Source organism: Tiliqua scincoides, chromosome 6 (genome assembly GCF_035046505.1).
Source record: "Tiliqua scincoides isolate rTilSci1 chromosome 6, rTilSci1.hap2, whole genome shotgun sequence".
Taxonomy (NCBI): domain Eukaryota; kingdom Metazoa; phylum Chordata; class Lepidosauria; order Squamata; family Scincidae; genus Tiliqua; species Tiliqua scincoides.
The window spans coordinates 65,006,165-65,024,606 of record NC_089826.1 but is presented as its reverse complement, the minus strand read 5'-3'; the positions used below and the strand labels follow the sequence as shown (position 1 = coordinate 65,024,606).

General features: G+C 42.8%; 1 protein-coding gene and 1 pseudogene across 3 annotated transcripts in view; one reads left to right on the top strand and one right to left on the bottom strand.

The window, feature by feature from the left end:
* The window catches only part of SGCZ (sarcoglycan zeta), a 242,778-nt gene that overhangs the window by 152,724 nt on the left and 71,612 nt on the right, over window positions 1–18,442 (bottom strand). For 2 of the 3 annotated variants that reach the window (XM_066632447.1, XM_066632449.1), the window contains exon 2: window positions 3,714–3,815. The exons of the other annotated variant lie outside the window; for it this stretch is intronic. In XM_066632447.1, the coding sequence (XP_066488544.1) occupies window positions 3,714–3,815 (102 nt within the window). The remainder of the gene's footprint in view (window positions 1–3,713; window positions 3,816–18,442) is intronic. 3 annotated transcript variants of the gene reach the window in all.
* LOC136656714 (5S ribosomal RNA) lies at window positions 5,214–5,331 on the top strand (annotated as a pseudogene).

Genomic DNA, 18,442 nt, shown 5'->3' with positions numbered 1-18,442 from the left:
AAGCAGATCTAAAAATATATTTTTAAGGACTTCATTCCCACATGACTGAACTGAAATAAGTTGTCCTGCTCTGTAGAATTTAGTGTCGTGATCTGAATGATTTTTTAAAAAATTTAACAATGGCCTAACTTAACACAATTTGGGCGCAATCCTAACCGCCACATAAACCGGCATAAGTCCCCCAGGAGGGTCGCAAATGTGCCGCAAAGCACGTTTGCACCTCTGTGGGAGGAAGCCAGATGCGCCGATGTGTGGAGGCTGGCAGAAGCCTCCACAGCAGCTTCCTTGCTGTTGCTTGTGTCAGCGCACCTGCGCTGACTCAAGCGGCAAAGGTAGACGTGGGGTATGTGGAGGAGGGCGTTTCTGGGCGGGGGAGGGCAGGTGATGGGCGGCCCCAGGGGCGGGCACACAGGGAGCCTGGGGCAGTTATGCCGGATCCCAACCCCGGTCCCTGCTTCAAGCCGCTCCGCTCTCCTCGGACTTGTGCCACCTTCAGAGGTGGCGCAGGTCCAAGGAGACCCATTGGGGGCAAGCAGCCCTTACCCAGGGATAAGGGGAAGAGCGGCCCCTTCCCTCTGGCTGAGCCGCTGCAGCCAACGAACCTGTGTTGGATGCAGCGCAAGCCTCCTGGCTTGCCTGCTCCAGCACAGGTTTGGATTGTGCCCTTAGATATTAAACTATAATGTAATGGGTCATGGGTGCACTATTCTCTGCCACACACTAATGCCACAATCTGATGAATGTTTAAGCTGGCTGAAAACTTCTTTAACAATGCTATCCCATGCAGGATTAACTGGAAGTCGGTTCCAGTGTGTTCAGCGGTGCTCCCTTACAGGCCAGTGGGAATAAGACTGCAGCCTTACAGCCCAATTCTATCTAAGTGCTGCACTGGTGGAACTCACATTCTGTCAGTGCACACTGTTGCAAAAGTGCTATAAAGTGCTTTGTGGCAGGACAAGGCCCAGATACAAAGATGGAAAGGCCAGGGCTTTCCTGCACACATTGGGATACCTGCCAGTGCAGGTAAGTCCAGTGTAGGGCTGGCAGGGGGGGGGGGAAGGCTGGAGAGGGCTGGAAGGGGTGGAGCTGGAAGGAGATGGGTCACAGGATGGGCCGATTGGACCTGGGAAGGGGGTGGGATCAGCAGCGCCAGTGCATGCCACATCCAAACCCCCTTCCTAGGCCTGATCAGCCTGCATAGAGGACTCACATCAGTGATATTGCTGATGCAGGTCCAAGTTGACTAATTTTGACAAATGTCCCCTTACCCCAAGGAGACCAGCAGCAGCCAAAAATTCCCCCATGGAATACAGCAGTAGGCACACTGGAGCCACCGCACAGGGATTTAGATAGGATTGTGCTTTTCGTCTGTAATGAATTATGGCCTCTAAGTACATTCTCAGAAAGAAGCAAATTCACAGTTGTGAATGGAACTTACTTCCCAATTAATATGGCTATGATCAGGCAGAGTAATACTGAAATCGAGTAACCAGGCCATATAAAATTTCTCAATTGAATTGGGATGATCTGAATGCTGCATTCATCCAACATGGCATCAAGTATTTCCTTCCAAAGACAGACTAATCTTCTAGGTTATACCTATAAGAAGGATGGTACTTGCTATGCCATTAATGCAAGAGTTCATACAACAGCCACCCATAGGCCAAGCCTATGTTCCAAATGTACTGATCATCTCTGTCATGTCTATTAGATGCGGCTGTGCATTCGGTATCTTCCCAGTGTGGAATAACCAGTGTTGATACCTAGTGGTATCCTCCCAGTGCCTTTAAGAAGGGATTGGACAAATATCTGAAGAAAAAGTCCATCACGGGTGACAAGTCATGATAGGTACATGCAACCTCCTGATTTTAGAAGTAGGCTACCTCAGAATGCCAGATGTAGGGGAGGGCATCAGGACACAGGTTGAGTCTTGTTGTCTTATGTGTTCCCTGAAGCATTCAGTGGGCCACTGTGAGATTCAGGAAGTTGGATTAGATGGGCCTTTGGCCTGATCCAGCAGGGCTCTTCTTACATTCTAATACTGATGCATATCTGCCAGACCCATGTAGCTTTCTGCTGGAGCACTAGCTTTTACGATTCCTTGAATAAATACTGTAATTAACTTGATTTTATTATCTTGTTACCACATATAACCCAAGAGCTACTACAGTATGAGTTTTGGTATCTATAGCATTCAGGAGTGAAATTTGGATGAAATTCTTTATATATATATTACAAAGCCTGTTTAGAAGTCTGTGTTTTCAATATAGTAGGAGAAAACACTGAAGTTGGAGAAATGTAGTAGGATACATTTAGGAAGTGGCTACGTTTGCAGACGACACCAAACTTTTCCGAGTGGTGAAGACCAGAAGTGATTGTGAGGAGTTCCAGAAGGATCTCTCCAGACTGACAGAAAGGGCAGCAAAATGGCAGATGCGCTTCAATGTCAGTAAGTGTAAAGTCATGCACATTGGGGCAAAAAATCAAAACTTTAGATATAGGCTGATGGGTTCTGAGCTGTCTGTGACAGATCAGGAGAGAGATCTTGGGTTGGTGGTGGACAGGTCGATGAAAGTGTCGACCCAATGTGCGGCGGCAGTGAAGAAGGCCAATTCTATGCTTGGGATCATTAGGAAGGGTATTGAGAACAAAACGGCTAGTATTATAATGCCGTTGTACAAATCGATGGTAAGGCCACACCTGGAGTATTGTGTCCAGTTCTGGTCGCCGCATCTCAAAAAAGACATAGTGGAAATGGAAAAGGTGCAAAAGAGAGCGACTAAGATGATTACGGGGCTGGGGCACCTTCCTTATGAGGAAAGGCTACGGCGTTTGGGCCTCTTCAGCCTAGAAAAGAGACGCTTGAGGGGGGACATGATTGAGACATACAAAATTATGCAGGGGATGGACAGAGTGGATAGGGAGATGCTCTTTACATGCTCACATAATACCAGAACCAGGGGATATCCACTAAAATTGAGTGTTGGGCGGGTTAGGACAGACAAAAGAAAATATTTCTTTACTCAGCGTGTGGTCGGTCTGTGGAAATCCTTGCCACAGGATGTGGTGCTGGCGTCTAGCCTAGACGCCTTTAAAAGGGGATTGGACGAGTTTCTGGAGGAAAAATCCATTATGGGGTACAAGCCATGATGTGTATGCGCAACCTCCTGATTTTAGAAATGGGTTAAGTCAGAATGCCAGATGCAAGGGAGAGCACCAGGATGAGGTCTCTTGTTATCTGGTGTGCTCCCTGGGGCATTTGGTGGGCCACTGTGAGATACAGGAAGCTGGACTAGATGGGCCTATGGCCTGATCCAGTGGGGCTGTTCTTATGTTCTTATGATACAGGATGTAGCAGGAGAAGACTTTGAAGAGAAGATGCTGTAATTTATTGGCCCATAGCATACATCAGCCACCTACAGTCTTCACCTACAGCCACCTCTTTCTTCACTTTGAGGAACCCCCTTGAAACGCAACGAAAACAAGCACACTGATTTTTCTCTGGGTAATATTGGAGAATATAGTCAAATGAAAAGTATTCTTTCAGGCAAGTGGAGCCTTTACATTCCCTAGCCAGTTCTATCCAAATGACTTCTCATTTGGAACAGGACATAAATCTCAATTAAAAGGGGTCCTGGAAACCCAGTGGTTTTGCTTTTAAAAGTCACTTAAACCTACGTATGTGTGTAAGCAAAGCAGATCTTGAAACCTACCTTTCGGGAATGGATTTCTTTCACATACAACGGAAGTAGAAATTCAGATATACCTTCGAGCCGAATTCCTTTTTTGGTGACTCTCAGATTGCCCATTCCATCCTAGAAGCAATAATATACAAATGTGTGTATATGTAGCTCACTTGGGAAGCTAATCGCTATATACAATGCATTACTCACTCCCATCAAGCCTCTAGCTTAGAAGGTTAATGCTAAAAGGGGAAAGTGAAAGTGTCTGTCTCGTTATACAACATCCCAGCATAAAATGCATTTCTGACAAGTTTTTTGATTGGCTGCTAGGCAACACACTTTAAAACCCTTCATTGCAACCTCTTTGACATATGCCTTCCATATTCTGTGCTACCCAGTTCATAACATTCTATGTTAGGAAATGTTTTTCCCTATATAAAAACAAGGGTTCATGTTGATCTGAAACTTGGGAATTTCAATGACAGGTACCATACTTAGCTTGAAGACCAGCAGTCAGAACTACGTGAGAGGCTTGTGTGCAGCAGGAAGAATGCAGGCAAAGTTTTGAAAATGTCAGATGATACTTCAACTCTGAAGTCTCAGAAAGGTCAGAGAGTCCTTTGTTCAATTCTAAAATCCTTTATACCTAGCTTGAATTCTAGTTGTGATGTTGCCACCTTCCTGGCTGAAGAGCATACCTCTACTCTACTGAGGCTGCAATCCTATCCTGATTTACCTGGGAGTAAGACTGGACCAGCATGCGGAGCCAGTTATGGCAAAGGCTTTCTGCTGCAATAAAATGGCTGGCGGTGTCACTCTGTGGGCTACGTCGGTGGCCATCTTCCATACACTGCCACAAGAGCAAGAAGAAAAGCACCAGATCCCAGCGTGCCAGCCAGTACAGGTAAGCCACTGGTGGGGATGGAGGATGGGCAGAATAGGGCAGAGGGCAGCAGCAGACCTAGCGCTTTGTGAACGGGCAAATGCCCTGGGCGCTAGGTTCGCGGGCCTCTAGGACAGCGTGGAAAGCCTCTCTGAAGCTCTCAACACAGTCCCCGGGTGAGCTTCAGAATGCTTCCCTAGTTGGTCCTGGAGTTGTGCAAGACTCTGTATTGTTGCAGTGAGTGGGGGGGACAGCTTTGCATGCAGGGGGTGTGGCATGTCGCAGGGGGCAGCATCGTGGACCTTTGCCCTGGGCGTAGGGCTGGGGAAGTTTGCCACTGGGTGGGAGGAGGCAGAATAGGGCAGGAAGGAGGCTGGTTGGGGGGCATGTCAGAGGTGGGTCTCAGTGTGGAGATCTCTACCGATATCCTAACCCCTGTTTCATCCTTGACGCACTCCCCTTGCCTTTACTCAAACTAGCTAAATAGCTGGTGCAAGTTTGAGTAGACCCACTGGGGACCATGGGGGAGCAGTGGAGGGTAAATGAAACATTCTTTTACTTCCCTCTTCACCCCTGCATGATCTTTGGCTGCCCACAAGTTGCAGCAGAGGCATTTAGTTAGGATGCTATAGTTAGGGGCTATAGGTGACTTTGGACAAGTACCCCACATATGCCCGATCTCATCTGATCTCAGAAGCTAAGCAGGGTCAGGCCTGGTTAGTACTTGGATGGGAGACCGCCTGGGAATACCGGGTGCTGTAGGCTTCTACCATAGTCTTTCGAGACTGAAGGTTGCCAACCAACCTTTCAAGCCATGCCAGAGAGTTTTGTGAAGATAAAACAGCGTAACCTCAAGCATGTTTTCTGAGCCACATGGAGGTAGGGTAAGATATAAATGTGCTAAACAAATAAGAACCTATGCAGATGTTAAGAGACAATGACTTCTTATGTAGTAGAGCTCTCGGCATCCTGTTTTCAAAGAGGAAAGTCAAATATTTATAAATATTCCAATTTTGGCATTCAGAGGGTTGCATGAGGAAAGTCAAACCAAAATTGGAATTTTCAATGTGAGACTTTCAGCTCAGAATTAATATTTGAACACTTTAGGCTTGCTGGCATTTCTCCATTATTCTGATGTGGGTAGAGTTCATAGCTGAAGTAGGCTCATATTAATTAACATAACAATATCCCTTAAATACTAACACTTTCATGGCATTTGCATATCAGTTGTCAATACTGGAATTAAATAGTATTACACACCAACCACACAATATTTTCAAATATGATCAGTGACCTTCAAACTGTTGTCCAGGGAACCCTTAGTTCTTTGGAAGTTTATCAGGAAACTCTCAAAGAGATGAGCATAAGAGACGAGTGAGAGCACAGTTCTATGCGTGTCTACTCAGAATATTTGTTCCAAATGGGGCTTATTCCTAGGAAAGTATATATAGGATTGTAGCCTGACTCTGCAAAGCAGAATCACAGGGGAATAGTGAGTGCAGTTTAGTACACACTTTCAGATCACAACGGTGAGGTCTTTGCTTTGTACAGAGTGTGCACCTGGAACATGACCCAGTCTTGATGTACAACAGGGTTGGCCAACGCACAGCACATGTGCCACTAGTGGCACGTGAACATTTTCTAGGTGGCACCAGTTGCGGACCTACCATAAGGTCCGATGGGGCAAAAGCCCCAGGCACGAGACGCTAGGGCCCCACGGAAGTCTCTCTGAGACTCCCAAAGGGAACAGAAAACGTGCTTCTAATTTTCCAGAAGCACAGTTTATAGCATCGGGGAATCTCAGAGAGGTTTCCTCAAGCGGGTGGAGGTCATACGAGGCTCCATGAGCCTCAGGTGAGTGGGGGGGGGCAGGTTTTTGCATGGGGAAGTCATCACGGACCTTTGCCCAGGGCTTGGGGCTGGGGAGGTCCGCTGCTGGGTGGCACACACAAAGTTGCCACATATTCTGCTCCTGGATTCCCAGGTGGCGGCTGTGGCTAGGGGGGCCTTCGCTCAGCTTCGGCTGGTGCGCCAGCTGCGGCCGTACTTGAATCGTGCAGACCTGGCCACGGTGATCCATGCCTCTGTGACATCGAGATTAGATTACTGTAACGCGCTCTATGTGGGGCTGCCCTTGAAGATGGTTCGGAAACTGCAACTAGTGCAGAATGCGGTGGCCCGTGTGGTTACTGGAGGTAGGCGGTTCGACTCTGTCAGTCCGCTTCTCCAGCAGCTGCATTGGCTGCCCATTCATTTCTGGGCCCAATTCAAGGTGCTGGTATTGACCTTTAAAGCCCTATACTGCTCTGGACCAGGGTATCTTAGAGATCGCCTGCTCCCGTACAATCCGGCTCGTCCTCTTAGGTCATCAGAGAAGGGCTTTTTATAAGTGCCGCCACCTAGGGAGGTACGTGGGGTGGCTGCAAGAAATAGGGCCTTCTCAGTAGTGGCACCAACGCTATGGAACTCCCTTCCCCCTGACTTAAGAATGGCTCCCTCTCTTGAGACCTTTCGGCGAGGCCTGAAGACCCTTCTGTTTAAACAGGCCTTCTGAGTTCTCGGCCTTTTAACATCTTTTTAACATCTTTTAATATTTTTTACAGGCCTGATTCTTTTATGACTTGCTGCTGCTCTATGCTCTTTTTACCTATTTTTTACTCTGACTGCTGTTTTTTATGATGTGTTAATATGTTTTTATTTGTTCTTAAATTATGTTTTTATATGTTGTAAGCCGCCTTGAGTCCCTTTGGGGAGAAAGGCGGGATAAAAATAAAGTTATTATTATTATTATTATTATTATTATTATTATTATTATTATTATTATTATTATTTTGAAAAACACTTAGATAATAACAAAGAAAGTACTGCAACAGTTTACAGTTTTGTTTGTTTTTCTGTTCCTTACAGAGCACATCCCCAAGTTTCTAATGCTGCAAAGGGCACACTCAGGAAGGCCATGTCTACTCTGCTTAATTTGCTCTGGTTGGAAAATGTGGTTGGAAAAAGGTCTATTAGAGAAAGGTTGCAGTTTTGTGGAGACAGAGATAAAGTTGATATTTGGAGCATTTAGACTAAGGCAGTGTTTCTCAAACTGTGGGTTGGAACCCATTAGATGGATCATGAGTCAATTTCAGGTGGGTCCCCCTTCATTTCAATATTTTATTTTTAATATGACTTGATGCCACCATGGAATGTGACTGCATTTGGGGAAATGTTACAGATCTGTACTTTTAACAGGCTACTCTATATATGCTTTTAACAATGATAGTAAAAGGGATGTACTGCTGGGTGAGTGTGGGTAGGATTGCAGCCTAGGATTGTTAAAAAATTTTCCCTGCTTCATGATGTCACTTTCGGTCATGACATCACTTCCATTGGGTCCTAACAGATTCTCATTCTAAAAAGTGGGTCCCAGGGCTAAAAGTTTGAGAACCACTGGACTAAGGAACATTGCTGGAGTGCTGTGCACAAAGGGAAATGTTCTATAAGTTACATGAAAAATGTTAATTGAATAGCATGGTTGTTCTCCATTTGCAGGCTGTTCCATCAGAAATGTATCTGGTGCAAGTAAAGGCATTCATTATTATAAATAGTTGGAAAGAAAGCTACTCTATTGGGATTAATGAACTGTATTTAATCCAGTGGGATTTAGATTTATTTAATCTACAGAGACGCACTGAGATCCTTATGAGAGCTATTTCCTCTCTCATGAAAAAAGATAATTTATGGACCAAAGAAAGCAACAAAATGGGAGAAAAAAATAATGAGTTTGTGGAATTTAATCATGCTACTCATGCTAACCCCAAAGAACCTTTAAGCCTTTGAATGTGCAAAAGTGGGTGCTGCTAAGTATTTTAAGGTCTTTTTAAATGGATTTAATATATAGAACTGTGAATGCAAAATGACTATGGTATATTTTTAAGGAAACCAAAGTATATTATAGCATGGGGCAAAGAGAAGCCGGGCTTGTTTAATTCTTTTTAATCCACGCTTTGAAAAGCCCTCCAAGTGACAAAGCCATGTACAATGCCTGAAGAATATTCCTTTTTCTTTATCCAAGAAACATAATGCAATATACACTTTATACACTCCATACACTGAGCAGATGAAAACTTAGGCAAGTTATGAACTTTGCTTTCCGTTCCACACATTTCTCAGGATTCCACTAAAGGTAAGTAGATCTAAACCTACGGATGTAATCAGTAGCGTCACTAGGGTTTGCGTTACCCAGTACAGGATGCCAGCTTTTCACCCTCCATGCAGTGGGCGAGACAACACCCCAGGTGGTGGGCATGATGATGTACCATCACTCCACCCTCACTGGTTTTTTGGCTGTATCTTTTGATAGAACAAAGATAGAACACATTCTGCATGAAATTATGCATTGATTGATATATCACATGATGGTGTTATTCCTCCAAACTGTGATTTTAGTGATTTTGGTCACTAGTGGTGTCACACACACACACCCCCAGGTGTTTACTTACTAACACCTTATTGCAGCAGTTCTCAAACTTTTAGCACTGGGACCCACTTTTTAGAATGACAATCTGTCCAAGACCCACCAGAAGTGATGTCATGGTGTAAGTGACATCATCAGGCAAATTAAAATAAATAAGTATAAATAATTAAAGTAAAACAAATAATTAAATAAGCAGAAGCCAGCCCTGTTCCACCAAGTGAACTTCCTCAGTAACCTGCCTGCAATAATACCCCCCCTCCAAAATCAGTAAGGTTTTCAGCCCTACCCAGTGCCCAGTTCAATTTAAGAACTTCTGTTCAAACCAGATCACTGTCAGGATCCACCCCGCTTTGCAAGTCTCAAATAGGTTCACCTTATCAGCTGAAGCCTCTGTTTTGATCCTTTTTAGTGGGGGGGGGGGGAAGGCTGCCTTCTGGAGCATTTGTTGAGCTCCAGTTCCATCAGATCAGGACCATTCTGGTGGCTTCATGTTCCCCTTTGCCTGGCCTGGCAACCAGCCAAGGCACATTTGCTTACTTGTGAGTAAACACAACCGTGAGGCTTAGTTTCACTTTCCATAGGGCTCAATACATTTGTATTGTATTGCTGGGCGGGAGGAACTTCCTTCTCAGGTGTCTTTGGGGCCTGCATTCATTGGATCAGGACCATTCTGTTATCACTGTATTCCTGTCAGCCTGCCCTTTCCCACGGACTAAGGCAAGTTTGCCTACTCACGAGTAAACGCGCGATATGGCTCAGTTTCACTTTCTATAGGGCTCCATGCATTTTTTGTTCTCTGTTTTTTTGGCCATAACTTTTGATAGAAAGGATTATTTCACTCTGGTTTTTTGCATTGCATTCTGCTGGAAATTCTGCATCCTAAGCCATATAACATGATGGGGTTACTCCTAACTACCGCGATGTTAGTGTGTCACCCCCCAAGTGTGCGTCACCCCCGTGCGTGTCACCCGATGCGGTCCACACACCCCGCACCTCCCTAGCAACGCCACTGGATGTAATGAAGGACAAAAGAACTGACAGTATACATGTGCATATTTCATGTACATTATGAAATATGCTAAACTGAGGACAATGGACCTTACCTTACCTTAGGTAAACACAAAACAGAACAATGTAAACACACACAAGTAATTCACTGTGAATTTTCAATAAAGCATGCGGGGTAGAGGGCACACTAGACATTATGACTGACAACGTTGCTGCCTAACATGGAAGGAGCATATCTAGTTCCTGTCTCCCCATCTTTAACATCTAGCAACATCGGTTGTGTCAAAACATCAAATGACCTATTTTCCTGTTCCTGCTCCCCATCACTGGTTATTGCTGGTGCGAGACCGAAAAAATAAAACCACAGAACCTTATGACATGGGTAAAGTACAACCTGATGGAATCTGCCACCTGAACTGGAGCAGATCCACTGCTCCTGCTAGTATAAACATTCCTTCAAAAAATAAAAACATCACCTGCCCCCACCGCTGTTGCTGCCTGCTTCTACTCCTTCTTGGAACAGGGGAGGAGGTGGGCAGAACAGAGCAGTGATGGGGTGGTGAGGAGAGTAAATCAGGCCCAGGAAGGGGACAGGTTCAGGGGCAGCAGCATCTGCCAAATCCTGGCCCCCTTCCCAGGCCTGATCTACCTGCATGGCTCAATGCAGACTTGCGCCAGCTGTAGAGCTACTGCAGGTCCAAATTAATCCATGGCAACTGCTGGGGCTTACGTTGGGCAAATATTCCCTTATCCCAAGGAAGCCTCTAGAAGCCAAAACTCCCCTGTAGGACATAGCAGTAGTCACACTGCTGCTACTGTATTGTTGCACAGGGAGTTAGGATTTGGCTGTGAAACTGCATTGTAAACAAGAACCAAGAACCAAGAACTGCATTGTAAACAAGAACATGTCATAAGGTTCTGCACTCTCCTTGAAGGGGAGATTTTTACCGGACATCTTTCCTCTGCCTAGCTTTCTTAACCTGTGATGATGGCAATGGATTGATCTACCAGTCATGGTTGTCCCCATTTAGCTGCTGGCCCAGTGAATTCAGGAATTAGAGAGCAGGAAGGGATATGCTATGTGCTAACCAGGGGAATGTACCCTTGGTCAGCTTCCCTGACATTTCCTGTTCAAATCAATGGGAAAGAAAAGGATCAGCAACAATATAGTGATTGATTGAGCCCTATATCAAGAACTACGGCAAAAGCTTTCTACAACTCATCCTTCTACCACAATCTTAGCTGAACTTTTATTATGTCAGGACTTTGGGTAAATGAGCAAAAGAACTATCAGTAGTTGTACTGGGATCTTAAAGTTGTCAATTAATTTAATGACACATTAAATTGATTAAACTCTCCTTGAGAAATAAAAAATTTGCATTTGTCAAGTTTGATATAGCATTTTCTTCTAACTCAGAAGTAATCAGTTAAAATAATCACTTTCCATTGTGACATTATTAAGATTAAGACTTTGTTACTAATGTTTATCTTGAAAGTTGATGACACTAATGCATTTTCACAAAAGTGTTTCTGATTTATTAAATACAGGAAATGGCACTGGGGCTGCTACTAAATAACATTCACATTTACTTGTGAGAAAAATAGATATATACAATGCACAGGTTTGCAGAAAGAATACACACAGCCTAGTTAACTTGAAACTGTTGGACGCTGTTATGCTTATGTATCTACAAGCTGGAAGTATCTAGATCAGCAGTTGTCAACTGGTGTGCCATGGAACATTGGTGTGCCACAAAAGTTCCACAGGTGTGCCACAGGAGTTTGTAGCAGAGTGGTAGAAAATCACTGAACAACTCTTCCAGGTTCTGTGGCTCTGTTTCTAGGGCAACTGTTTGTAGTAACAAATTGTGGCTCACATGATTGGGCTTTCTCCCATATCACCCACACCTTGAAAATATGATCAATAGATGTATATTTTCTGCATTTGCAGCTACTCAGTTCCTGCAAAAAAGTGCTTATTACTGGTCATCCATAATGACAACAGTTCCTGCTTAATGACATCACTTCCGGCCCTTAGCAGATGTCATGAATGCTATTCGCCTTGCCATATGAAAACGGTTTGACCCCTCTGAAACTGAGCAGAGTAATGAGGCTTGGTTTCCAAAAACTTCGACTCAAATGTAAAGGTAGCACCATTCATTGGCAGTTCTAAACTAGATACGATGGTGGTTCATTGTTGCACTGTGTTAATCTCATTAAAAAAAATTCCTCTAAAAGGTTTCTGTAAAGTTCCTATAAAGTAAAAAGCTTTCCAAATATAACCTTGACAAAAATCAAAGCAGGGCATGTTCTGCTACTTTCCCTAGCAAAAATTTTCACCATGCTTAAAACAGATAAGGAAAAGTTAGAAGAGTGTCAATGAAAAAGGATATTAAGAAGGTTTATAGATAAGTTCTCCCAAATCAATTTTTAGTCTCTCTCCTTTTCGCTGCTTTAAGCATTAGAGTTTGTCCTAACCTGTCCTTGAATCCAAATATCTTATCATTAGGTTTAATTTATGATGTCAACTTTCCTGACATTTATTGTGCATTCTAGTGAACGGCAAAAAAGTATGTATACTTTGTCGGTTTGTAACTACAAACAGATGTTTGGCTATAATTGTGTCATGAATATGACAAAATTTATGGTATTCTATCAGCAGTGAAACAGAGGCGAAAACTTTATTGGAATGAAAGAGCTCAAAGCCTTTATTCTTAGTTTTTATGACTTGAATATAATCTATATTTTTATTGCTGGGTACACACACAGAGTGCTTTGAACGAACCTTATTTATTGTTATAGCACATGAAAAGTGCTTGGAGAACAAGGGTTTAAAAAACCCTTTAGGTAAGTGTACACTAGAACTACATGCTGTAGCGTAGACGGGGGGGCAGCACAGTAAGTACAGCAGGCGCTGCAACAAACCGTGTAAGCACCCCCTCCCACTTGTTGTTGGAGCCATTTAGGGCAATGAGTGGGAGGAGCCGCAAGTGGGAGGGGCTGCTCACACAGCACATTGTGGCATCTGTTATACTTACTATGCTGCCTGCCCCCTCTGGCTACAGTACTGACTACATGCACCCTCCTTCCCTTGAGTGATGAGAAGTTCCAGCAGCAGTGCTTGCTGGGTTTTGAATTACTTAGGAGAAAAGTGTACGGGATATTTATAGCGTCTTTGCAACATTTGGTTTAGTTAAGGGTCAGGTGGAAACTAACACAGGCATGCCTTCTAGGCAGCAAATTCACTGCCTCCTATCAGATTCTAAGATATCTGATCTAGCTCTCAGTCAGCTTTTTAGTAATCTCTCATTCAGAAGCAGCAAAAACAGCAAAAATTGCAGTTTATGTACACATACACCCCCAGATTCTTTGTTTAGTATCCACTTAGGGGGATGCCACCTTATTAAACTCTGATGACTTAGAGCCCAATCCTATGCATGCCTGCTCAGAAGTAAATCCCTTTGCAGTCAATGGGGCTTACTCCCAGGAAAGTGTGGCTAGGATTGTAGCCTCATTCATTCTGAGTGGTTAATGGATCTCTCAACCAATATGAGATCCAATGAATCTGTCAATGGAACATCAGTTGACCTCCTGGCCTATTAGCCAGTAATCTTTCTAATGAATAATTGACTGGTCAGTATGCATAGAGGTACAGTTTGTTATTTTAAATCCATTCAATAACTGAGTCATTCCATGAAACGGTTAAATGTTGACTATTTTAGACTGCCATCCTCTATATTAGTGATTTTCAACCTTTTCCATCTCGCAGCACATTGGCAAGGCACTAAAATGGTCAAGGCACACCATCAGCTTTTTGACAATTGGCAAGGCACACTGTGCTGTCAATGGGGGCTCATATCCCCCAATGGTCCTATTCATAAATGACCCTCTCCCAAATTCCCGTGGCACACCTGGGGACCATTCGCGGCACACCAGTGTGCCACGGCACAGTGGTTGAAAATGGCTGCTCTATATACTTACCTGGGAGTAAGCTCCATTGAAGTCAATGGGATTTACTTCTGAGTATACATGTATAGGATTGTGCTTATCAGTTGCAAACCCAAGTACATGTACCAAGTACTAAGTACATATACTTAGAAATAAATATTAATAATAATTGCAAGAAGAAGATGAAGGTTTTTAAATGAGTTCTTGCCAACATGTGAGGTGATCACTTCATCCTTCTCCCCCTCCCCCCAAGATCAATTCCTCTCTAAGCTTCAGGAACAGGTAACATCTCAATCTTGGTGCCACCCTGGTTTTTTCCATTCTTATTTTTCCCCTCCTTTTAAGGGCTATATCTTCCAGGAGCCCCTTATTTTTTTCCTGGGAGAAGTTTCATCTGTACATTAACACCATCTCATTTTTCTTAATTATTATTTTTAGTTTGTCTCCTCTAATTAAATATTTGGAACCAGACTTGCCTGCATAGGTGGCAAATTGCTTACAGTTCTCAACAGCTTTCCAATTGTGCATTTTTCTACTATTATTTGATATAATTGCTTTTAGTCATATTAATTTTTCTCAATAAATTTGTTCATTTATTCGAGTGGACTCTGGGTCACTTTCTGTTCTCTGTTTAGTCCGATGGTGACAGTCAGATGGGCCAGAGATATTTTTCCTGCCTGAAGAGAATGAGAAGGCATTCCCTCCTGATGCAAAAACAACATAAAATACTAGTAGATTGTAGTCCATAAGAAGAAAATACACACAATTTCCACAAGAAGAAATGCACACAATTCAAAAGGGGATGATACTTTCAGGTTGTTCTAAATAAATTCTCTTTCTTTAATTTTTATTTATTTATTTTTAATTCACACAAACATACAAACATATAACATACATCTAGGAGTGCTAAATACCATATACCATTACTCATTAATCATACTGTATCTCCTAATCTACTACTCATCTACTTCTGCCTCTTATTAGTTTATCCATTTATTTATATAATATATACTAAATTTTCCCCAATGCCCTGTACTATATTTTCTAAATTTTCACTTTCTATCAAACATAAACTTACTTTAACTACTCATTAATATTAAAACAAAATAACCTAATTACCAAAATATAACAACATATAAAACAATTCTTCCATCTACTTCTAACTCTTCTATTCATTTATATATTTCTTATATCAAATATAATAGATTTTTCCTAGTTCCCTATAATATATCTTCTAAATATTCACTTTTTATCATTTAACATAATAACAACCTATAAAACAATTCATCCACACGCTAACATTTCCAGCTATTTTTTCCAATTCATTCTAATTCATATATATCAATTTCATATGTATTTGTTTTTTAAGTAAATTTAAACCAATTATTAACTAAATAAAATCCTCCAATTTTCTTTAACCCTCAGATTAACCCTCAGGTTTCTTTTTCTTTCTTTCCATTTTTTCTCCTGTAATATCTTTAATAATTTATCTCCATAACAGAATCCGATAAGCCCACACTTTCTTGTATAAGGTATGTTCATTCTTCCAATTAAATGGGATATGTTTTCTTCTTCTTGTTCCAACAAATTTTGTATTTTGTGTACCTATGTTACTCTGTCCATCTTCTCTATTTCAATCTCCATCAGCGTCCCCTCTAGATCCTGTTGATTTTCCACTCTTCTAATTTCTGTATCCACTCTTCTTCTGATGATTTCATCCCTCACCATCATCTTTTCCGCTTTCTCCTTCTGTGTATCTTCTACTTGTTTCTTCACATCTTCCAATTGCTCCTTGCTCACATCTATCTGTTGAGTGAGAGTCTTTAAACTGGCCTGAATCTGAAAAGACCAACTCAATTGCTATCTTCTCATTCTGAGCAATTTTTCCAAATTTTTAAGGATCATTTGAGTCCAAATATCTGGAACAGGCTCCATCTTGCAACTTCTCTCTAATCCACAAGATGTCCACAGCGTATTATTTTCCTTACTTCCACCACATGTTTTTTTCAGTCAGGTATTCTTCGAATTCTTCTTACAGATGACAGTGTGGTTAATGGAGAAAAACAAAACGAAAGAAACAGTCTCAAGAAGACAAAACTCTTTCAAGTCTAATGAAAATTATGTCCACAAGCAATTCTGGATTTTAGACCACACACCAAATTATATTTATAGTTATAAGCCACAACCAATTTATTCCACTACAAAGATAAAGAGCACTCAACATCCTTAAAAAGTTTCTCATTAACGCCTTCAGTGTATCCAGGGCTTTTAGCCAAATCGGTCAATCAAAGCCGGGGACAATATTAACACATACTTATCTTAAATTTCCAACTTCAACTTTAGGCTTCATGCTTTTTCTTCCATATGGCTTCTTAGCACGGAGCCAACAGCTTGATTGCAGACACTGCACCTCCCTCGGTACTGTCCCTGATGATTAGGTTTTCAAGAAGAAAGCCCGGGTTGGGCTTTCAAAATCTTAGATACCTGCACCGTGGAAAGATCTTATCTCTCCTGATAAAGATCTTCAGATCCTCTTCAGACCTGCAGTTTTTTGGGGGAAAACAGACTGTCTCTCAGGAGATCCTGGAGACATGTCTGTTCATCCACTGTTGGTTCCTCCTCTTCCTGTTCTAAATAAATTCTCAAAGAGCAAGTGTTTGGGCTCTCAGAAGGACAGGTGGAGAGTATGTGGTAGGGACTCCAAAAGTCTATAGTTTGTAAAGTATAATTAGTGCTTTACTTGCAGACTTGGATCAGTCCTGAAAGGTATGAGATGGTTTTAAGACACACATTGTGCTGGTGAGCAAAGGAAAGAAGCCAGAAATGGTTAAACCCTTCTACCACCCATCTTGAAAATATAAACCCTGTAAGTTAACTCAACTGCAACCCTTCTATACACACTTACATGGTACTCCCATCAGGGACAAGCAGTGCGGGGAGCAGCAGGTGAAGCAGAACTGCCCCACTGTTGTCTGTGGAAAAGCACCACAGCTACCCTGTCTGCTTACTCCTGAGGAGGCTCTCCTTACCCCCTAGGAGCCTCTCCTCACTCCCGCTTTCTCAGATGTAAGGAGAGCCTCCTCAGGTGTAAGTGGGTGGGTGGCTGCAGCGCTCTTCCACGGACTACGATGAGACGGTTCTGCCTCACCTGCCGCCCCCACACCGCACGCCCCTGAGTCCCATTGAATTCAATGAGACTTCTGAGTAGACATACATAAACCTGCACTACCCATCTACTTTCCAGTCCAAACTTGAAAGATACAGGTTCTTAAAAATGCAACAATGCAGAGCTCCCAGCTGACATGTGCAGGGGACTTGGCTGAAGTGGGGGTATGGCATTGTTCTGCCAGCATGGCTGAGCTGGGAACAACAAAGACACAGTAGTGTAGCAGTGGGGGGACAGTGGCATAGTAAGTACTGCAGGCACCACAACGCATCATGTAAGTGTCCCCTCCCACTCACCATCAGGGACATTCCAGGTATAGACGGCAAAGGGCAGGTGCCATCTGCAATGACATCTATGCCTAAAATGACTCCGATGCAGAATAAGAAGACTGCTTATACAGAGCATTGTGGTGCCTGCGGTACTAACCACGCTACTGCCAGGCAGCCCTGTGTGGGGTTTGTGCAACATGACCAAAGACTACAAGATTCCTAGGCATCCATGTTTGAGGGCTCACGTTAATGCTTAATGTCCAGAGCATTCTAGTTAACAGCACATTCCCAGTTAATTGTGCTGTTTGACATCAATGGGACTTGTTTCTGAGTAGACATGACCAGGCTGGCAATGTCAGTCCTAGATTTTTGCCCTGCTTCTTCTTGTTCCGTAACTGGCTATTTGAAGGCCTATCGAATGCAGGGTATCAGGCAAAAGTAATAAGTTATGTCTAGTGCGAGAATATGCATCATACCCTGAAAAGCATTTTTACTGAAATAAACATAAGCGGACTTTGGCAAAATTCCTGAAATTATCTAATGTGGAATGAGGGGTTTGAGGACTGCAGACTTAAACAGTATTGACAATTCCAATTTCGTGCCATTAGATGCTTTGAGAGTCACTCCTATGGTGATAATTATATTAACGACATTTTTCCAACTATTTCCTGGTTGGCAGTTTTGCATGGATTACTGTGTGAAAGGTCTGTTTGATTATGTTCTGTTAGCAAAAGACTTAAGCAAAATCCTGGAGAGTGTGAATCTGGTTGATGGGGTGGTAACAGCATGTCTCCTCCAAAAATTGATGTAGGAAAGCACATCAGATAGCGGAAGCATACAGAGATTATACAAGTGCATGACAATCATGTCACATAGTGAGATCATCACAGAGCAGTATAACTCAGCTGCATTTTGGGGGGGGGGAATTGACTATTCAACAGGATTTCTCAAGTTCTAGCACATAAACAATATCATGCAGTTTTAAAAAGTCTTAGGGAAAAAAATAAGCTATTGAGTGACAAG